The sequence below is a fragment of the Neolamprologus brichardi genome, chromosome 10, assembly GCF_056152115.1.
Source record: "Neolamprologus brichardi isolate AB-2024 chromosome 10, ASM5615211v1, whole genome shotgun sequence".
Classification (NCBI taxonomy): Eukaryota; Metazoa; Chordata; class Actinopteri; order Cichliformes; family Cichlidae; genus Neolamprologus; species Neolamprologus brichardi.
This window is the reverse complement of record NC_142113.1, coordinates 34,525,807-34,548,494: the sequence shown is the minus strand read 5'-3', so window position 1 is coordinate 34,548,494 and position 22,688 is coordinate 34,525,807. Positions and strand designations below refer to the sequence as shown.

The window sequence follows — 22,688 nt, the reverse complement described above, 5'->3', positions numbered from 1 at the left end:
CTCAGTGTAGGCGCTTTGTGAACTGAATTATGACTTGGTGATTTCTGCCCTCTTTTCTTCCAATCTGGTGCACAGTGTCCACAATGTCCTCCATATTATCTGACCATTCTGGGGCGATGTTGGCGAGAATTTTAATCACCTCTTTTCTGATATCTTCGCCCATGCCTTCTTTCATTCCTTTAATCCTTAGATTCCACCTTCGTGAATACCGGTCTCGGTCTCTTGCCTTTTCTTTGAGTTTGTCGACTTCTCTCCGTAAGGTTGAGGCTTCCTTCTCCAAACCCGCGATCTTATCTTTACAATCACGGACTTCAGCTGCGTTGAGTTTAATGGACTCAGCAAGACTGGCAATCAACGAAGCATTCTCCGATAATTTGTTGTTAATGTCTGCCATTTTGTCATCTTGTTTATCAAATCGCACGTGAAGAGCTTGAATAGCTGCCAGTATGTCGCTCGCTGTGGGTTTAGCAATCTTTCTCGGGTGGTCACCTTTAGACAGAGTCGAGAGAAGCAAGTCATTCATTTCCTCCAGATTTCTTTTTTCCCCGCCGCCACTTTCAGACTCCATGTCTGAGAGGCAGTAGTCGTGGTCATCCGCAGTTGAAGCCAAATCTTGTATTTTATCGTTCTGGGAAGACTTGCTTTCCCTTTTGTCCTTCTTCTGTTCTTTTGGCATCTTTTGTTCTTTGTCTAGGCGTGTATTGATCGCAACAAGAAATTGGCCCACTCCTGCACCACCAAAGCAAGAACACAAACAGTCATATCTTTTAAAGTGCTAAGCAGCCATTTATTTGCTTCAGCAGTGCCAAAAATAACAAACAAAACTCCCTAATGGTCCCCACGCTTTCCTACACAAATGACAACCAAACAAAAGACAATTCACTTCCCAAACTTTCTGAATGAAAAACAGGAGAAAACTCAATCAACAAAAATGGCTTCTCACGCCTACAGGCTGCTGCAGTGAAGGATATATACAAGGGGAACAAAATACACGATTGCTACTTTACAAATCTATTACAGCTATTTACAAAATGGAGGTACTAACGCCAGACACACACACATGGTTATACTTGCAAATCACTGGGCACAGACACTATGAAATACGACTCAAAAACACAGGCTCTTTGTTGGATGGTGGAGGCTAGTAGAGAGGGGGGGCCAGGTGGCTGGTAGTTAAATACTGGAGGTGATCAACCAATTATCCAATCCGAGGACAGGAAGAGACTCCACCCAGCTACTCAGCAGGCACGCCCAGGTGTCCACCTCCTAAGAGAGAAAGGGGGGAAAACCCACAGCCATCCTCTGGTGGGAGGAGTCACACAAAACAAACACTGACAACATTGGATCATAACAAAAGCGTCAAAAAAGGGGGACTAAAAGGTACCTTGCACCAGAGCTAAGTTGAGGACAACTGCTTAGTTCGCCATCTTGCCGGCCCCACTTCCAGCTTTATTTGTGAAGAGCACAGCAGCTTACAAAACACGTAGCTAGCTCGTACAGCTGCTTTCATAAGATGACCTTAAAATAACGGAGCTACGTGCGGTGATGCTAGCGTTAGCCACGTTAGCACGTTACCATCAAAAACGATTTAAATAAAATAATCTGAAAATATCAGTGACCACAAAGATGCTTTCAGCTTTTTATGTTCATCAGTAACAACAAGAACAGAAATGTGTTGAACGTTATTAAATATCCCAGTTCTTTGATCTTTGGGCTGAAGGAAGAACAACACTCGGTGTTTGATGCTCAATCATCTCTTTAATCAGTACAAACACTTTGAGCATTACAAACGGACGGGAGATGGAGGCTGTCCGGCAAGATCTCCAAGTGTCTGACCCTTTCTCACATTCTTATAGCTTCAGGCCTCCTCCAAACGAAGCATTCACATTCTCTCTCTCAGTGAGCTTGTTATGATCTTGGCCTCCTGTGCAGTGTGTTCTGTTCTTTCTAATCAGACAAATAAGGCCATGATTCTACACAAACGGCATTTCTTATTAATCAGCAGTATAATGCATCATAAAACAGTGTAAAACCCCATTCCTGTTTTTTCTCAGAATAAACAATTAATTTTTTACTTGTACGTGGGGATTTTCACATCAAATCCACTGGAGCAGCTCCAGCAGCACGTTGATACACAGACATCAACAACCTTTGTCTCTCAAAAACTAGGTGCCTGCTGGTCCCTCTCTAGTCTAAACAACAGTGTTTCACTAACTTTCCACTAGACGATGGTGCCCTGTTATCTACTTTCTCCCAGGCCGGCGTGGGCGAGAGTCTTTGTTTTTCCACGTGTGTCCACTTAATACTGCACTATATGGTTCTGTGGTATTTTAGTTAATATAAAGCATAGAATTGAAGCACTTCAAATAATTTCATCTCAACACTGCAGGTCTCCAACCTTACAAACGGGACATTTGTGTAATACCTGACCCACTGAATGAACAACGGGCTGTGGGGTCATTTATGACCATTAATATGTAATTTTATGTATATTTAGGGCAAAGCAATTTCATACCTGAAACGGTTTCATACAGCATTTTTCTGGAGCTACTAATCTTATGTTTATAATATTCTGTACAGTTTCTCTTTTTATCCCTTATATAGAGACACATTTCTCTTCTACTCCTAGGTGAACATATGTGAGATTTTTCTCATCCCTTTATTTATTAATTATACTCTGATGGTGAGGAAATGCACCAGATTTCATTCTGATGTGCTCATGGTTACAGTTACATTTGGTTAACATGATGACAGAGTATGTGGAAATCTGGCACTGTTTCCACTTCTTGATTAGAGAAGAGTTTATTTCCCACTTCCATCATAAAGAGGAAGGTTAAACTATCAGGCTTCACCTTCTGGAACAGCACCGCCCAAAATCTTTAGTGTGTTCGGCCTCTGAACAGGTGGAGCGTTGAGTGCTGTGAGTGGGAGTCAGCATCACTTCAGTTCAGCTTCAAGGTCTCGTGGAACTTGGTGAGGATTTTATCAAAACAGTCATCTCTGGTCACCTGCTCCACGACCTGACGGACTCCGCTCTCTAAAGCCCGATAGTACCTCCTCATCTCCTCCAGCTCACACTGCAGTCGTTTCTCCACCTGAGCCTCCGTCAGCTTCTTCTCGTACTCTGACTTCACCTTGTCTTCTTCCTCCATCAGCTTCTTCTCATAAAACTCTCTGAGCTCTGACTCTCTCTCTTTCAGCATCGCCTCCACCTGCAGGTAGGTGTAGTTGGAGTAAGACTCTCCTCCGTTATCGGCCACCATCTTGTCGACCTTCTCCAGCAGGTTCAGGACTTGGCGACGGTCGTTGGCTCTGAGATTGTTGAAGACGTGGTATCTGTTTCCAACCTTCATCAGGACCTCCTGCAGCTCAGGTCCTGCTGTCTTCAACGTCTGATCAAAGTCTCCTTTGACTTTGTCTCCGTGGGTGAAGAGGATCATGGTGTACCTCCAGGCACCCTCTCCAAAGATCTCCTCCACCTTCTTCACGGCGTCTCGTTCCTCTGCTGAGAAGGGTCCCACCCTGATGACCAGCAGGATGGCGTGGGGCCCCGGGGCCGACATGTTGATGCATTTGGAGATCTCCCTCTTCACGGCGTCTTCAGACATCGTGGTGTCGAAGAGGCCGGGAGTGTCCACCACAGAGATGGTCCTCTGGAACAGCTTCTCCTGCTGCTTGGAGCACTCAGCCGTCACTGAGGAGGAAACAGATCAGTTAGTCTGAATTTACATGAAGCACGAACACAGACTTCACCTGAACATGAAGAAGGCTGTACAGAGATCACCTAACAGAGCTGGAATGTAAATATGGGTCTCATACTGGACTCTGGTCTTTAACCTGAACACTTCTGGACTGTAGTGACGTGAGAACACAGCCTGGTTCTTTAATCGTTATAGAGGCTTCAGTCTAAGGAGCTTGGAGAGAAAAGAGTCTGAGAAGCTTCTTCAGTTCAAATTCTAATTGTATTTGCCACACACATAATGATCGACAGTACAACATGTGGTGAAATGCTTATTGCTCTGCAATGTCAGACCATTAAATGACAGTAAAGAATTTAAAGATTTACAGATTATGACAAAATTTAGATTTTAACTTAGAAATTTACAGTAAGAATAGGATGTGCAAATAACGACTTACAAAATAAATTATAAGAAGCGTGCAAATAAACAGAGCGTGTCCGGTGCAGCGATGTATGGGAGTCCAGTCCTACACCTGGTTCAGGGCCCGAATAGCCTGGGGGAAGAAGCTCCTCCTCATCCTCTCTGTTTGTCTTAAGGGAGCGGAAGCTCTTCCCAGACCTCAACAGTGAGACATTGTTGGGATGGGAGAGGTCCATCATGATCTTGCACCGCTTGGTGTAGATGGACAGCAGGTCAGGGAGCTCTGATTGAATGATGCGTTCGGCTGAGCGCACCACTCTTTGCAGATCTCGTCTGTCCTGCTTGGTGCTGTTCCCAAACCAGCTGCAGATGTTTGCCGTCAGGACGCTCTCGATGGTGCAGCAGTAGAAGTTCTTGAGCACCTTCAGCAGCAGATAGAAGTCTCTGAGTCTTCTGAGGAAGAAGAGACGCTGACGGGCTTTCTTGACCAGGGTGTTGATGTGACAGGACCATGACAGAGTGATGTGGACACCCAGGTACCAGAAGCTGTCCACTCTCTCCACTGGCGCCACTGATGACTAGTGATCTTTGTGGTCTCATCTTCTTTCTACTGAAGTCCACAATCAGCTGCTTAGTCTTGCTGATGTTTAGGAGGAGGTTATTCTCCTGGCACCAGGTCTCCAGGTTCCTAATCTCCTCCAGGTAGGCCGTCTCGATGTTGTCGGAGATCAGGCCCACAACAACAGTGTCGTCAGCAAACCTGACAATGGAGGTGGTGTCTGATGTGGCTACACAGTCATGAGTGTACAGTGAGTACAGCAGGGGGCTTAAAACGCAGCCCTGAGGCTCCAGTGCTGAGTGAGATGGAGGGGGAGACTTGTTCTCCCACCCTCACTGATTGAGGTCTGTCTGTGAGGAAGTTGAGGATCCACTGACACAGTGATGAGCTGAGTCCTAGAGCCGTCAACTTGGTGCTTAGAGGGAATTATTGTGTTGAATGCTGAACTGTAGTCCAGTCAAACTGAAGTGAGTCGATGGTGGCAGGAAGTGAAGAAGTGATGTGATCTCTCATCAGTCTTTCAAAACACTTCATCACTATTGGAGTCAGTGCTGCTGGGCGGTAATCATTGTGGCAAGCATGCTGTTGTTTCTTCAGGACAGGGACAATGATGTACTCTCTGAAGCATGTGGGGACCACCGCTTGGGCCAGAGGAAGGTTGAAGATCTCCGTGAACACTAGCTGGTCAGCTGACCAGAACTGGTGGAGAGTCCCAGATTTAAATCTAGTGGGAGTTTCCCCCCACAGAGGGACAAAAGGACCCCCTGATGATCCTCTAATCGCCTGAGCCAAGGTGTGAAACTCGGTGTGGGTCACAATCAGCCAGAGTTTCAGTTCATTGTGAAACCTGGCCCCACCTTATCATGTGTTTCCTGAGGTCAGATGGCCCAGGATGTGAGTGGGCGTTAAGGCGTCTGGGGAGGGAACTCAAAACTGGATTATAGATGGCAGAGAGTTGGTGTCGTAAGCCCCTCCTCTGTTCAAAGATGGTCGCTCACAGTGGACATAGATGCTTCTTTCACTGCTCTTTCAAACCATCTGTCCTCTCTGTCCAAAATGTGAACATTGGCATCCTCAAAGAGTGACCTTTGACCTTTAGATGCAGATGGACAGCTGAGTCTTGTCCTGTGGAGGTGGCTCTTCTGTGTTGTGCCATGCGCTTGTGAAGTGGCTGTTTGGTCTCTTTGTAGAGGTCTGGGCATTCCTCGCTGCTGTACAGCAAACACCACATTGTTAAGTCTGTTTTGGAGTTTTGATTCTGTTCATCTGGATGTTTTCAGTGGGAGAAACGTTTCATCATCATCAGGTGGCTTCTTCAGTCTCAGCTGACTGCAGGTTTCAACCTTATAAACACAATGATGGAAACCAGCACCACCGAAGGAACGATGTGCTGAGAGGTCAGTTTATGATCATTAATATGCAGATTCTCATGGCCACTGACCAACAACCATTGATCAACAACCACTGATCAACAACCACTGATCAATAACCATGAGCACCTTTCACAGAGAGTGAATGGCTGCAATCACAGCATGTAAGATGGTGACAGATGGACCCTTAGGCTCCTCCTCCATTCAGAGATGGTCTTTCCCTTTTCACGTAAATGGCCTCCTTGACTCCGCCCTCAAACCAGCGTTCCTCCCTGTCCAGGATGTTACATCCTCATCCACTGTGTGTGTGTGTGTGTGTGTGTGTGTGTGTGTGTGTGTGTGTGTGTGTGTGTGATACCTGAGGAATGACTGGAAGCAGCTCTGAAGGCCTCTCTTCCCAGGATGGTGTTTCCACTGGAGCTCTTTCCTCCTCCAGTCTTCCCGACCAGAACCAACCTGAGTGACACTGAACACAGACACACACAGGTCAGATATATATATATATATATATATATATATATATATATATATGATATCGTATATGCAGGACATTCCAGGCTGATCTACAAAGGACGATATCAGCTGATTTTTAAATATCACATGACCAAACTGTTTTTTGTTCTGACTGAGAGCTGACAGGAGGTGCTGTGAGGGAGCACAACCAGGGTTGTACGATATAACCAAGCCTGCAGAACCAGCTGAGACCAGCTCACACTCATGCTGAGCTTAATGCTTCACCATCCAGCCGTCAGCTTTTCTTTGGTCTTAATTATGTTATCATGCGTTAGTCAGAGGTCGTTCGTGTTTATGGTTCCTGTTTCTTCTGGAACATAAAATTGAAGAGACCATACCTGTTGGAGGCTCTTCCTTACTATGTCTCCTCGTCCTCCCTCCTGCTGCTCCTGCGCGCGCGCGCACACACACACACACACACACACACACACACACACACACAGAGTAATCTTATACATGAAAGTGAAAGTAACTGAAATTAAAAACTGCGTCACCCACGAAAAACCCGCTCAAACTGCGTTTTTCACCAAAAACTAAGCAGTAAACTGCACACCTACACGTACAGGTGTATATTAATGAAGTATATTAATGAAGTATAGTAATGAAGTATAGTAATGAAGTATGTTAATGAAGTATAGTAATGAAGTATATTAATGAAGCGTCCTCTTTGTTCGGACAGTTTGATGACCGTGAGACGCGCAGACAGAGAACAATGATCGATCGGCTTTAATTGCGATATTTCCACACACACTCACCGGACTGTTCCTCTGAGGCCATCACACCTGCTCTCACAAATTCACCTCTTTATCAGTTATTTGTTCAAAACTTCGCTCAGTAAGAAGGTCCCACTGAGCCGCCCTTTTCCGGTCTCACCTTCAAAATAAAACGGTGGTGTCCGGACCGCGGGATGGTTCAGTTTCATTCTTGGGGAAAGATCCAGGCTTCATATTCTTGTCTGTTAGTGATGACTGAACCCAGGACAGCTGGAATAATTACCTGCTCAGGTACACCGTCGGACTAAACAGGTTCAGATCAGTAACACAACCTTAAAAGAGGGCGGAGTCATCTGCTGTGGTGGAAAGTAAAGCTCAGGCGAATCACGATGTGTTAATATCAAAGCTGGCCTTTGTTTAGAACTGGGGATAAAAATAAACTGGTTCAGATATTTAAAGTGTTTTCTAGTGAAATACTAATGACTCTAGTAATTTTATTTTGAAGAGCACTCCTGTTTCCGGTGTCAGCAGTTCGCTCTTCAGTCACGAAGACGGAACCACAAAGAGGAGGAAACGGCCTGAAAAGTTCAGATGAGTTTCCGGGTCTCTGCGCTTGTGTTTCTGCGTGTCGGTGTGCGCAGCTTCACCTGGACAGGTGAGTGCAGCGGGACCAGCAGGGCTCCGGTGTGACCGGCTGTGAGGGCAGACGAGGCAGACGAACCCACAGACAGAAGCTGCAGATGTTCGTTGGATCGTGTTCGTCTTCAGGTGTACACATCTGCGCATGCCCGAGTCTCCGTGAGGCCTCCACAGACACTCCCGTTCACAGTAAGTTGGGTGTGAGTGCGTGGGGCGCGTTATCAGAGATTTCAGTCATATGTGTTCACCTCAGTAAAGTTGGTGAAAGAACAGGAAGTAAACCAAAGATTAAAAAAGAGAAGAAACGTTTCATTCACGGGCTCTTCGTGGACACTGTGGACTAACAGCTGAGGTTGGACGAACATGTCGACTATCGACAATAGGCCGACCCTTTCACCGATCGCTTTTACAAGAGCGATTTATATTTATTTGCCCATGAGCAAGTTTGGTGCTAGTGTTGGTTGACGCTAAGAGAAGCAGTAATAATAGTGCTGTTCTAACAGCTCCCTCCCCAGAGTGCGCCCAAATGCAGCAGCGATTCAAACTCAGAACAGAAAGAAAGGACGGCAGCAGCCTGTGATCAGAAAAACACAAAAACATTTTATTTAAACAAAAAACCACAATGTTGGGGAGGGAAACAGAGAGAAACTGGCTTCTCTTCTACTATAACTGTGTTTACAGACCGGTCCAGTGTTTCTGTCTGACACACTGGACCAAACAGCAAATACAAAATTAAACAAAAAGTTAAAAATCAAAATGAGTCTTCCAGTGAACATTAAAAAATCTCACACATCTTTTGTGCGATTCAGCGCATCTCAAATGAATAAAAAAATCAATAAATGAATTATCCAGAAAGTAGCTATGTTACTACTGAAACAAACAAGAAAAGAAATAAATATAAAATATTCCCTCCAGACAAAACTAAATGTGCAAATCAGTCCGTGCATGATCACATTCCTCCGCCCATAAAAAAGTCTGCGCCTGTGCGAATATATTGTTGGTTAACGGACCGACAATTTTTATATGTCACCCAACCTTAGTAACAACCAGGCTCAGTGTCTTTGAAGATTCTCATTCATCCTGGTCATCGTAGCCTAAGGAGCTTGGAAAGGGTCACATGGTGGGGAATCCATGTGACCTTAGAACTGAAGAAGCTTCTCAGATGAAGGTGAAACGCCTTCAAGTAACTCAAAGAAGTCCAGACGCTTTTCTTTGCAAGCTCCACACTCAGTGCACCAGCATGAGCCCACAGCAGTCTGCAGGTCCCACTCATGTCTGTGGAGATGTTTACCTGATCAGCTCATTGATGTCACTCTAAAGTAAGAGAACACCTGTGAAACGCTGTATGCACAGTGTGTGGATGTAACCATGTATACTGGTTACTGATGTGCCAGATGTTTATATAGATAACATCTGTTTGCTGAGTGCAGCTACAGCACACTAACTCCTCCCACTCTAATGTTGATGAGGTCTGTATCTGATCAGTCTGTTACCTGGATGTTAGGTGTCACTGGAAGGGTGGGGATGGTGTACGTGTTAATATTAATAATGGTGTATTTCCACTGTGGTGTGAGTTGTGTACATACTGCAGAAACAGCAGCATTACTCAGTCACACATTATGTTACGGTGCATATTTACAGGTGCCATGTTTATAATCCTTTTATTGAGCTATATTTATCCAACATTAATGTTCCTGTAACTCTGTGTTGTGCTTCTCTGAGTTTTGCTCTGTCTGCTCTCACCCATGTGTTGCTCAGGTTGGTTGTTATAATCAGAGGTCACTAGGAGATAGTGGTGCAACGAATCAAAAATCTCACGGTTCGGATCATGGTTTTAAGTCACGGATCGGATCAATGTTCGGATCAATGATCGGATCAATGATCGGATCATGGTTTTAAGTCACGGATCGGATTAATGTTCGGATCAATGATCGGATCAATGATCGGATCATGGTTTTAAGTCACGGATCGGATCAATGTTCGGATCAATGATCGGATCAATGATCGGATCATGGTTTTAAGTCACGGATCGGATCAATGATCGGATCAATGATCGGATTAATGTTCGGATCAATGTTCGGATCAATGATCGGATCAATGTTCGGATCAATGTTCGGATCAATGTTCGGATCAATGTTCGGATCAATGTTCGGATCAATGTTTGGATCAGCAAAAAAAGAAAAAAGACAAAAATGTAACATTTACTTATTGAAGTATTTTCTGCCTGTTAAAAACATTCAGCTCTGGACTCATTCCACGCAGTTATAAAATGATGGTACACTATAGGGCAGTTCAGTCTTTGTATCTACCACTCAATTCAGTTTATTTATAAAGCGCCAAATCACAACAACAGTCGCCTCAAGGCGCTTTATATTGTAAGGTCGACCCTACAGTGATACACACCGCTCATTATATCGCACTCTGCTGTGATATAACGAGCGGTCACGTGGCTTTCCGTTGCCCTGGAGCTCCACCCATTTGTAGTAGTTGGGCAACAGAAGATGTCTGGGACAGTTCAGCCATGACTTAAATCTTTTCCTGCTCGTACCTGCTTGGAACGATCTTGTAGGGGCGGGTTTTTATAATGATTTATCGATTAAAATCGATTCTGGCTTGGATAACGTAAAATCGATTCATTAAAATCCTGAATCGATTTTTTAATATAAATTTATTTTGCCCGAAACGCCAGAATCTCAGGTGAAACCTCACAAAATTTCAACAACCACCAAACAGCTGAAACAGTAAATGAGAGCAGGAACACGATTCTGCACAAAGACGTAAACACACAGCGCGACCCGCCGATCAGGATCAGTGAGATGTGACTTTCTCACCCGACGGCACGGACGCGGTTGCTTGCTTGTTACGCACAAGTCTACAGTTGGTTACAGGCTGTCGGCCGCTGTTTGTTTCCTTTTACTTACTTCCGAAAAGAAAACCTAATTTCTGCCGTTCAATACTGAACAAATTTAAACTTTTTAAAATTATGCAAAATGCAAAACGCCGTGTCTCTAATAAAACCGAGGTGATGTTCATGTGTTGATTAATGGTTTTCTTTCTTTTTTGATCTACTGCAGAATATAATATACAGGAAAATCACCTTCATGTGTTTCTGTTTTATCTTCAGCTGCTTTGACACAAAGGCCTCTGCTGTGACGCTCACACCTTTGATAAAGTCTGGAAAGTGTCAGCTTCCTTTATAGATACAAAAATATGTAAATGTGCTGATCTGGATTATAATATTTCTGACTGTCAAAATTTCCCAGATTCAAATCGAATCAAATTGAATCGATTCGGACCTTGTGAATCGAAAACAAATCGATTCTAGAAATCGGTGACGATACCCAGCCCTACGATCTTGCCACTAAAGTGGACGCGCAACGGGATATCATAGCGTGGCTCAAGCATGTTCATCATAGTTTAAACCGCTTGTTTTGCACACGGCCTCCCGTCTGCAGCTAAACACCCCAGCAGCTTCTGTAATAGCTTTAGCCCGGTCGGATTGGGCAGCAAAGGGCTGAACTCCTCTGCTCCTCCACTTGGACCGCTAGTGCTGACCATAACTATCGCTTGACAGACCCACCACGCCACCATACACGTACTTTTTTTCTTCTTTTCTGTTGCACCACTACTAGGAGATGTACCCGTCACGATCAGCATGGTTCTGCCCCGTGTTAGCCAGTCTGGATGGGTACCTGCTGTTAGTTCCTCAGCCAGTAGGTGTGGATCATGTCAGGTCATGTTTCTGTTGTATGTTTGTACTTTAAACCTCTTTAATTATTATCTGTACTGTGGTAAAGCACAACAGGCAGACGTGTACAGAGTAATATGGTGATGTACTGTGATGGCACCACCGCAGTCACCACACCTGTGCTCTCTCCTGCAGGTCTCTGACGTTCAGCCATGGATGATCATCTCTCCATCGTCCTCCTGGGAAAAGTTGGAGTTGGTAAAAGTTCTTCAGGAAACACCATCCTAGGACGAGCAGCGTTTGAGTCCAAACTGTCCCTCGGACCAGTGACCAAACTCATCTGTGTGGAGACGGGAACTGTATTTGGGAAGCAGGTCTCGGTGATCGACACTCCAGAGATATTAGGATCAGAGCAGCAGGTCCAGACCTTCTGTCAGTGTGTCCTGCAGTCTGTCAGACCTGTTCTGTTCCTGCTGGTGATCAGAGTGGGTCGGTTCACCGAGGAGGACCACAGGGCCGTGGAAGCAGCGAGCAGAGCGGTCGGGCCTCACAGGCTGGAGAAATGTTACCTGCTGTTCACGGGTGGAGATGAACTCAAGACATCAGTGGACGATTATGTTTTACAGAACAGAGCAAGTTCACTTCCAGATGTTGTAAAAAGGTTTTCACAGAGAACTCACCTGTTCAACAACGAAGATGAAGGACGGGAACAAGTGAGAGAGCTGCTGCTGAAGGCGGGACACCTCCCCCCAGGTAAGAGCTGACCTCCATGAGACAGATGCTGCTGTGAGTGTGGGCAAACAGCTGCTCACAGCTGGATTTGCACTGTGTCAGAGAGCTGATGGTGCCACAGCAGGCACGTCAAAGTGAATTTACACTGAGGGCCACATACAGCACTCTCGTTAAGTTCAACTACTCATTTAATCAACATGACATTACAAAGAAACGCTGCTCCGGTGCTGGTGTGGGAGTCTGTATCAGAGAAGCTGTAAAATAATACAAGCCTGTGAAGGTTGCTAGATGTTTGGCCTCCTTTACATTTTCCAAAGATGTCCAGTGGGTCCGCTGGAGTCTTTGATGGGCCAGTTGTGGGCCCCGGGCCTTATGTTGGACCTCCCTGTGCCGACCAAAGATCAGCTCAGTGCTGAGAGCAGCTGCAGCTCTTCATCACAGATGATGTCAGAGCTGCTGCTGAGGTCACATGACCAGTGTCAGTTTGTTCTCAGGCTGTGAGCTGCAGACAAACTACAGGAAACACTTCCACTCATGACGCTCTGATCTTCTCCTACAGGTGGAGCAGAACTCAGGATGGTGCTGGTGGGGAGAACTGGAGTTGGGAAGAGTGCAGCAGGAAACACCATCTTAGGAAGAAGAGCCTTTAGATCTGCACTATCTTACTCCTCACTAACATCAGAGTGTCAGAAAGAAACAGGTCTGTTTGCAGGTCAAATCCTGACTGTGGTTGATACTCCACCTCTGTTTCACACCTTTAGAAGTCAAAGGGAGAGTGAGACAGAGATCGCTAAATTTGTCTCCTTGGCTGCTCCTGGTCCTCATGTGATCCTGGTTGTGATTCGGGCTGACAGATTCACTGAAGAAGAAGATGAAGAAACAGTGAGAATCATTCAGCAGATGTTTGGAGAAGCATCAGCACAATACACCATGGTCCTGTTCACCCGTGGAGACGACCTGGAGGATGGGGGAGTCACCATAGAGGAAATTATCACTAAGTATCCAGCTCTCCGTGACTTCATCAGTCAGTGTGGAGGAAGATATCATGTTTTTAACAACAGAAGCAGAGATCCTGCTCAGGTCAGAGAGCTGCTGGAGAAGATCAACACCATGGTTCAGAGAAACGGAGGAAGCTGCTACACCGACGAGATGTTCAGAGAGGCTGAGAGGAGACGACTTCTAAGAGAAAGTTTTGGGATGTTAGTAGGCTTTGGAAGACGACCCTTCAGAGATTTTGGCCTTAGAACTGAAGAAGCTTCTCGGATGAGAGGTGAAACGTCTTCAAGTAACTTAAAGAAGTCCAGACGCTTTTCTTTTGCAAGCTCCTTTGACTACGATGACCTGGAAGACTGAGAACCTTCACAGACATTCAGAGATTTTGATTTTTCTGAAAATTGACACAGCCCCTTATAATCCCGTGTGCCTTATGTATGAACTCTGGTTGTGTTTATTGACCTCGAGACGATTTTATGTACACGGCGCTCGAAAATCTGTCAAATGTTTTAAGCAAGCAAACAATTTATTTATATAGCACTTTCAGATCAGCACCAAACTGGAAGCTGGTTCCACAGAAGAGGAACCACATACAAGGTCTTAAATAATCAGGCCCCATCTTATCTTAATGACCTTGTAGTACCATATCACCCTATTAGAGCACTTCGCTCCCGCTCTGCAGGCCTACTTGTTGTTCCTAGAGTATTTAAAAGTAGAATGGGAGGCAGAGCCTTCAGTTTTCAGGCCCCTCTTCTGTGGAACCAGCTTCCAGTTTGGATTCAGGAGACAGACACTATCTCTACTTTTAAGATTAGGCTTCAAACTTTCCTTTTTGCTAAAGCATATAGTTAGGGCTGGACCAGGTGACCCTGAATCCTCCCTTAGTTATGCTGCAATAGATGTAGGCTGCCGGGGATTCCCATGATGCATTGAGTTTTTCCTTCCCACTGTCACCAAAGTGCTGCTCATAGGGGTTATTTGATTGTTGGGTTTTTCTCTGTATGTATTATTGTATGACCTACTGTACAATATAAAGCGCCTTGAGACGACTGTTGTTGTGATTTGGTGCTGTATGAATAAAATTTAAATTGAACTGAAATTGAATTGAAACCTGTTGTCCACCCTGGAGGAAGAGTAGTAAACTGGGTGGGTGCAATATTTACCAGAACTGCTTCAGGCCTATAACAATTTTGCCCATGATGGAATGCTCGTCTGCCAATTGAGCTTTCTATGAGGATAAAGACACAGAGCCAACAACCACCCAAGAGTGGGTTAAGAGACATCATGAACACCTGAGGCTGACATGCCAAATGGTGAAGAAGAGCAGGGAGAAGACTGCAAGCCGGATGAAGGACAGGTATGATGTTGGAGCTAGAGCGGCTCCATTGCTCCCAGGAGAAAGGGTTTTAGTCCATACAACAAGAAGAGACGGACATGGTACACTGGGAGGAAGATATCCAAATCATATGCTGTATCCCAATTCAGGGTCTGCAGCCTTAAAGGCCGCATTTTAAGGCCGATTACATCACAGCGACGCGACGAAGGCTGTCCCAATTCGAAGGCTGCTCGAAATGCGGCCCTCAAATATGGGCAGAAATCTGTGCCGTCAGAAACTGAAGTTGAATAAGTTAAATTTGAATTTCTCGGATTGAATCTGAATTGTAACCTGAATAAATGCTTTTAAAAACTGAATATGAATTAGCCTAATTTGAAATTTAATTTATTGGTTTGAAAATGATCATCACTAAACTGAAATTTAGTGATGATCTTGAATTTTAATTTTATAGTTCTCTCGGAGACCGAGAGAAGGGAGCCGGAGATCGACAGACGGATTGGGGCTGCGGCTGCAGTGATGCGGACGCTGCACCGGTCCGTCGTGGTGAAGAGGGAGCTGAGTGTAAAAACAAAGCTCTCAATTTACCGGTCAATCTACGTCCCTACCCTCACCTATGGCCACGAGCTGTGGGTAGTGACCGAAAGAACGAGATCGCGGATACAAGCGGCGGAAATGAGCTTCCTCCGAAGGGTGGCTGGCCTCTCCCTTAGAGATAGGGTGAGAAGTTCGGCGATCAGGGAGGGGCTCAGAGTAGAGCTGCTGCTGCTCCACGTCGAAAGGAGCCAGCTGAGGTGGTTCGGGCATCTGACAAGGATGCCCCCTGGGCACCTCCTGGGTGAGGTGTTCCAGGCATGTCCCACCGGGAGGAGGCCCCGGGGCAGACCCAGGACACGCTGGAGAGATTATATCTCGGCTGGCCTGGGAACGCCTTGGTGTTCCCCCGGATAAGCTGGAGGAGGTGGCTGGGGAGAGGGAGGTCTGGGCCTCTCTGCTTAGGCTGCTGGCCCCGCGACCCGGCCCCGGATAAAGCGGATGAAGATGGATGGATGGATAGTTTGAAAATGAATTCATTTGCTTTGAAACCATGTTTTATCCTTTAAAAATTTAGCTCTCGAATAATTTCAGATTCACTTCTCACCATTCAGTTTCAGTTCCAAAATTCAGTTTTTTGGGACTTACATCCGGTTCCGGTTCAAGAGTAATCAAGCGCAGATTAATAGAACTACGTTTTACTAGCGGACCGAAAGTGTTACTGACGGGAAGCTACAGCATCTTGAGCTGAATTCAGACTCAGAAGTTATTCGTCATGTCGAATCACCAGCGGATAAACTCTCAGGTTGGTAATAAATGTGTTACATGTATAAGAACAAGCGTCATGTTAACAAATGATAGCCGTATAGTAACTGTTATACTTAATGTAGCTGCTAGCTAAAAACGCTAATTTGCCATCACCAGTGTGGATTCAGCTTTGACAAACAAACATGATCGACTGTTTCTAGTAGAATCCCAAAGTTGTCATCTTGGACCCTCTCAGAGTACCCCCTCTGTATGCTTGCAGAGACCCCTACAGTAGGGAAACATGCAAAACGGTGTCCAAACCTTTGTGTTTGAGCTTTATTTATGTCTTACACAGCGTCCCAACTCTTTAGCTAACTTAATAACTTTAGCTAAAGTGAATAGTTAGTCTAATTCATTAGTGCAGCATTACTGGATCACCTCTGTTTGAAGTGATATGATATGTGACTATCACTGAAACAGCAAACTTTGTAAATAAACAAACAACACTTCTCATTCTCTAAACGTTTGGCCACAGCTGTAGATTACACTGTCAGTGCTTCTTCACTCTTGACAAGAATTACATTTCTAAATTCTCTTTGTGCATTTACAGGTAAACAATATCTAATATTTTATCTAAATGACTGCTTTGTCTTTGAAAAGGTGAAGAGCCTGAGGCCGGTGACGGTCCAGTTGTACTCTAAGTACACCCTTACAGTGGCTCACAGGACAAAGCCTCATTCCTGTCCTGCCAGAAGAGAAGAGAAACTTCTTCATGCAGTTCATCCACACCTGTCATGTTCCGTATGACAGGGGTCTCAAACCCCAGTCCTCGAGGGCCGGTGTCCTGCAACTTTTCCATGCTGTGTAAGACATAAATAAAGCTCAAACACAAAGGTTTGGACACCGTTTTGCATGTTTCCCTTCTGTAGGGGTCTCTGCAAGCAAACAGAGCTCTGAGAGGGTACAAGATGACAACTTTGGGATTCTACTAGAAACAGTCGATCATATTTGTTTGTCAAAGCTTAACCAGGGCAAACTACGCTAAATTAGCGTTGTTAGCTAACAGCTACAATAAGCATAAAAGTTAAAAGCAAATGAATTCATTTTCAAACTATAAAATTCAATTTCAGTTTAGTGATGATCATTTTCAAACCAATAAATTGAATTTCAAATTAGACTAATTCATATTCAGTTTTTAAAAGCATTTATTCAGGTTACAATTCAGATTCAATCCGAGAAATTCAAATTTAACTTATTCAAATTCAGTTTCTGACGGCACAGATTTCTGCCCATATTTGAGGGCTACACAAGTTACACACTATGAAAGGCAGCAACAAGTTTAATGTTCAGAAACCTAAAGTATGTATCAGCAGCAGAGCTAAAAATAAATGTTTGTTTCAGTTCTATGAAGCTTTGAGTATTTTGGATTAGTAGCACTGCTGTGTTTGTTGCATCATATTGCTGTAATTGTTTATATGCTTTATATATTCTGAGCTAAGTTGATCTATAGTGTTACATCATATTCTATAAGGATGTTATGTGTTTGTAGACTTTCTGCCCAGTTTGACCCATTTAGCAGAAGTCAGCCTGTTTAAGGCTCTGATATCTATTCTGTGTGACTTAAAGCAGTTATGACATGGTCTGATTTTCTCACCCAATAAAGGAATATTTCATATATCAGTCTACTCTTCATTCTATCAGACACAGTTATCACAGCTCGTACATTTGCTTTTTACACATATATGTAAGCATTGAGCCAAATTTAGTAATAACAACATACTGAAGGAACAACATTTGTCTCTTATATATAATACATCTATATACACACTGTCACAGATACTTGAGTGTCTTTGAGTGAAGATTTAAGGTGACAGGAAACATAAATAACTGCAACTTGAATCTTTACTGAAGCTCAGTGTTTGATAGAGTTCACTCACATGTGATTAATATAATAACTATAATATTGGCCATCTCATATTTACACTGACTTTAGTCTCATGAACAACATTAGCTAATTGTTATTTACTAACTAATCTTAAATAACTGTTCAGCACAGAAATGAAGCCCAACAATCATGTTTACAGTCCTGTGGTCTCAGCCTCAGATACTCATCACATCACACAAAGCTCGTGTAGAAACAAACAAAAGATGTTCTCCTTCATTTCTGTCAAACAAAGCTGTATGAAACATTTCCAGTTAGTATCATGGTTGCTAGGCAACCCGGGCAGCGCGACGGAGGCTCGACCGCCCATTTCACAAGCCTCGCACTTCCGGCCTCAGCGGTCTTTGAGTACTCGGCCCTTGAGGATCGTTCAGGCTGCAGACCCTGAATTGGGACACAGCCATAGTCTGTCAACCAAACCCTACAAGTCCAGTTTACAGAGTTCAGCTGGAAGGTGAATGTTAGAGGGGTTCATCACAGTCATCTGCGCTTATGCACTTTTCTACCTTCTGATAACTACGCAACAAGAGGTGATGCCCCAGAACCAGAGACTGCTGCCACGCAATGGTCCCTCTAAGCTGCGCGCGTGCGTCAGCACAGAAACAAAAGGCCCGCCGCAGAGCTCATTTACACGTTTAAACGCGACGATTAAATTATATTACAAACATGAACATGACAACGCACGCGCTTTAATGTTTATATACTTACGTGTTGGCAGAAGCGGTTTTTGATACGGGCAACATGGGCGGTTGCCCGGGTGATCCTCGGGTTGAGGGATTTGTGTTCATACTGGAGTCCAAAATTAAAACCAGTGGAAGAAAAGAAAAGTTCAAATCATCAGGTGCTCAGTTTAGAAAAAAGAGAAAAGAAGAGGAGGAGAAACGAGCAACAGATGCAGGTAAACAGATGTGTGATTGGATAACGGCAGCTCATCCTGAACCAATCAGAATACTTTATTAATCTCTAAGGAAATTATGTGGGTTACAGTTGCTCCAAGAAGAAATGGTAAAAATAGCAACAGTAACAGACTAAACTCCAAACAATATGTTACAGATTTTAGTATTAATTAGTCATTGTTGATTCGTCCTGTTCTCATTGTCTGATGAATTATGATGCTGTTTGGTAGCTGTTTGCATATATGCATACTCTCTCTCTCTTCATGTGTGTGTGTTTCTCTGGTGAAATTCAGTGTGGTTCCGACAACAGTTTTATGTTAATGTACAATCCTTAATATTACACACACACACACACACACACACACACAAAGTTTAATGTGGAATGTTCGCGCCAAACAGGCTCGCACCGCCACTGCGTGTTGGAACGAAGCCTCTGCTAACGGAAACAGTTTAACACAACTTCCACTCACGTCCTTCACAATAAGAGCTCCAGTCTGAAGGCTGCACCCGGACAGTCGTCGTTTACATTTCTTTCAGCACTAATATCGTGAACCGTCATTATTACTGATAAAAACACGTCGATGGTCTGCTACACGTGACGCACACGGCACGTGGCGTGTCCCCGTGCTTTTATTTTAAAGGCGTCATCGTGTTTCCTGAAGAGACGAAAGTAAAGAGCGCTCCTCAGTAACTTCCGGTGTGCCTTCGTCAGGTCTCCGCGGTCCCGCTGAGTGTGTGTGTCACAGTGTTACACACACACTCAGCACTGCAGGCACACCTGTTCAGGTGTGTGTTCACACTCATGTTCCTGAATCCATCACTCTGCTGCTGGAGGCTCCTGCACGCGCTCAGTTTGGACTCACCTGGGCTCGTGCTCACACATGGATCCTGATCCAGGTCCAGACCTGACCGTGGTCCTCCTGGGGAACTGTGGAGTGGGTAAAAGCGCTTCCGGAAACACGGTTTTGGGCCGAGCGGCGTTTGAGTCAAAGACGTCCTTCAAGGCGGGAGAGAGCGAGATCAGAGAGGAGGCGGGGCGAGTGTTCGGGAAGGTGGTCCGCGTCATCGACACTCCGGGAATACTGGGACGAGAGGAGCCGGTCGGGAGGTGCTGTCAGCACGTGCTCGAGTCCCCCGGCTCTCACCTGTTCCTGCTGGTGGTTAAAACGGACCGATTCACCGCCGAGCAGGAACGTGGCGTGGAGGCGGGGCTCGCAGCGGTGGGAGGGCGGGGCTTCAGCCGCTGTTACCTGCTCTTCACGGGTGGGGATGCCCTGAAGAACACGTCGCTGCACGACTTCATCTACCAGGACCGGCAGAGTCCGCTCCCCGGCGTGGTGGCGAGGTTCTCCGGGAGGGTTCACCTGTTCAACAACGAGGACGCAGGAAGAGAGCAGGTCCGAGAGCTGCTGCTGAAGGCGGGGCTTCTTCACTGCCCAACAGGTAAGACAGGAACTGCACGCTCACACAGACTGTACACTGAAGATGGTCACATGTTTGTGTCTGTGTCCTGCAGCTGAGTGTGTGGGGTCAGAGGTCAGGAGGATCCTTCTTATCGGTCCTCCTGGAGGCGGGAAGAGTTCTGCTGGGAACTCCGTGCTGGGCCGCCGCCACTTCGAGGTGGACCGCGACTTCCACGGAGGCGTGAGAGGACACATGTGCGGCGAAGCAGAGGGGGGGCGGGTCTTCGTGGTGGACTCGGCGGGACTCTCGGGTGAAGGTTTGACCCGGGAGCAGCTGCTCCGCGACGTCGAGAGCGCCGCCCGGCTCGCCGATCCGGGACCTCATGTGGTGGCGGCGGTGGTGAAAATCGGCCAGCTTTCAGCTGCAGACTCGCGGGCGCTCGCCCTCCTGACCGAGCTGTTGGAGGGCGTGGCATCCCGACACGCCGCTGTGCTGTTCACTCACGGAGACGCTCTGGGAGAACGCCATCTGCAGGACGCGATCAGGTTGAGCCGCCGCGTGTCAGACCTGGTGTCCCGCTGCCGGGGGCGACACTGCGTGCTGGACAACACTCGCTCAGGAGAGCGGGCGCAGGCGGAGCGCTTTCTCCGCCTCGTAGACGACATCATCAGAGAGAACGACGGACGCCACTGGAGCTGGGACGCACTGAGGTCAGGTGACTCGGAGGACACTTCCTGTCCGAACAACGTTGTCGAGCATGCGCTCGCCGCGAGGACTCCTCCCTCTCTGCTGAGCGTGTGCTGGCGTCTCCTGTGTCTGAGCGCGCTCTTTGTGAGGCGTTATTTCCACTGGATTTAAATGATGGCGACAGATGAAATCTTTGGATTGTTATCATGAATCAAACAGTAAAATAAGATCTCGCCTGCATGAGTCTGCTGTGATCAGTAACTCCGTCACGTGAACTCGGTCATCACTGGTCTCGGTTTCCAACATTAATAATAATCATGTTTGACTCTTTATGTACTTGTTTGTTTTTGGTTGGATGAAGTTTGATATCAGTGTCATTTAGTCATTAATTTGATTATTTAATATTAACGGTTTAATTTAATCTTTGTCTCTACTGGTTTTTGTTAATGTTTTTAGCAAAGTCTTCCTGTTATGTTTATTGCCTCAATTGTTGGGCTTTAATCTTTTAGACGACATTGTGGCTGCAACAGCTGCCAATAATTTACTGTAAATATGAACTTTTGAATAAAAAGACATGTTTTGTATTATACGGCTCTTCTGTGCTTTGTCAATAGGAGACGGTAATCAAACTTATTTGAATTGTATTTTAACAGGTTTAAATTATATTTGTTTTATTTCAATGTAATTATTCTGCAAAAACCAAAGTTCACTGAATTTTAATTCAATTCAATGTTATTTATAAGGCACCAAATCACAACAAAAGTCACCTTAAGGTGCTTTATATTGTACATTTCTCAACAAAGTAAACCGTTATATATTCTACATTATCACTGTATTTTACACAGTGAAATTCTGGCAACCACAGCTGCCAGTATTTTACTGTAATATTCAACTTTTTACTATGATACCGTATTATTTTATACAGTCTATATTTAACGAAGTGTTAAAACTGTTGCTTTCACATGAATTACCCATAAACAATTTATTATTAGTAGTATTTATTAATAGGTAGCTAGGTTGCACCTTGTGAAACAGCTCAGTGAAGCATCAGCATGCTGCGCTTGAATTAGCTCTTGCTGGGAAACTGACAAATATTCAGGAATATTCAAACCTGGTTCAACCTGACACTCTTCTGCTTGAGTTACAGGCTCTGCATCCCTTTTTGCAACGGCAGTTGAAACCACACTGCAACAGAAATTTCATGAATGAATCTCAGAGAAACACTCCTGCAACCTAACAGGAAAGCACTGATTTGTAACTTATGCACAATCAACAATCAATATAGCTCATGCGCTCAAAAATTTGTACAAAACAGCACATCAACACTAGCTCCACTACACTTAAATCTAGAGAAAAGCTAAGAGCTAACATGACTGCCTCCACTTAATCTTCCTAAACAATGTGGCCTCCCCAAAACAACATACAGCAAACTCAGAACATCAAATCACCACAAATAACCAAACTCATCAGCAATTAACTCAACAATTGCCTACAAGGCAAGTCCCAGTCAAAACACAACTAGATAAAGACATCTAAACAGATGAAATCAAACAGGACTAGTTGCAATCAGCTGCAAACAGACCAGCTCACCATCAAACTTTAGAAAGCTTACCAACCAAGAGAACTGCGCAGACGAGCCCCCGTTTGTCACAACCCGGGACGTGACAAACAAGTGGGAGACCACACAGGCTTTTATAGGCTGTGAGATATTTTTAATGAAAATAAGACAAAGCAACTTAGGTGTGCTGCATCTATAATTGGGTCAGCTCCACCTACCTACAAGAAACAGGTAACAGAAAACAAAACACAAGGCCAGCCCACTGGCCCTCACAAGGGTC

General features: G+C 45.1%; 3 protein-coding genes across 3 annotated transcripts; 2 read left to right on the top strand and 1 right to left on the bottom strand.

The window, feature by feature from the left end:
• Positions 1-1,523: 1,523 nt before the first annotated feature.
• On the bottom strand, positions 1,524-7,780 carry LOC102784326 (GTPase IMAP family member 9-like). The gene is made up of 4 exons (XM_087847626.1): positions 7,298-7,780; positions 6,881-6,931; positions 6,388-6,495; positions 1,524-3,694 (listed from the first exon to the last, which is right to left on the bottom strand). Exons 1-4 carry the CDS (start codon positions 7,317-7,319, stop codon positions 2,943-2,945), a joined length of 933 nt encoding a protein of 310 aa, XP_087703752.1. The 5' UTR covers positions 7,320-7,780; the 3' UTR covers positions 1,524-2,942.
• A 5-nt stretch (positions 7,781-7,785) lies between these two features.
• Positions 7,786-16,535, top strand: LOC118456117 (GTPase IMAP family member 8-like). Its single transcript, XM_087846753.1, has 5 exons — positions 7,786-8,083; positions 11,778-12,335; positions 12,874-13,584; positions 14,532-14,664; positions 16,532-16,535. Exons 2-5 carry the CDS (start codon positions 11,795-11,797, stop codon positions 16,533-16,535), a joined length of 1,389 nt encoding a protein of 462 aa, XP_087702879.1. The 5' UTR covers positions 7,786-8,083; positions 11,778-11,794.
• A 2,853-nt stretch (positions 16,536-19,388) lies between these two features.
• Positions 19,389-21,418, top strand: LOC148101045 (GTPase IMAP family member 8-like). The gene is made up of 2 exons (XM_087847607.1): positions 19,389-20,202; positions 20,276-21,418. The coding sequence occupies exons 1-2, from the start codon at positions 19,641-19,643 to the stop codon at positions 21,019-21,021; spliced, it is 1,308 nt and encodes a 435-aa protein (XP_087703733.1). The 5' UTR covers positions 19,389-19,640; the 3' UTR covers positions 21,022-21,418.
• The last annotated feature ends 1,270 nt before the right edge of the window (positions 21,419-22,688 follow it).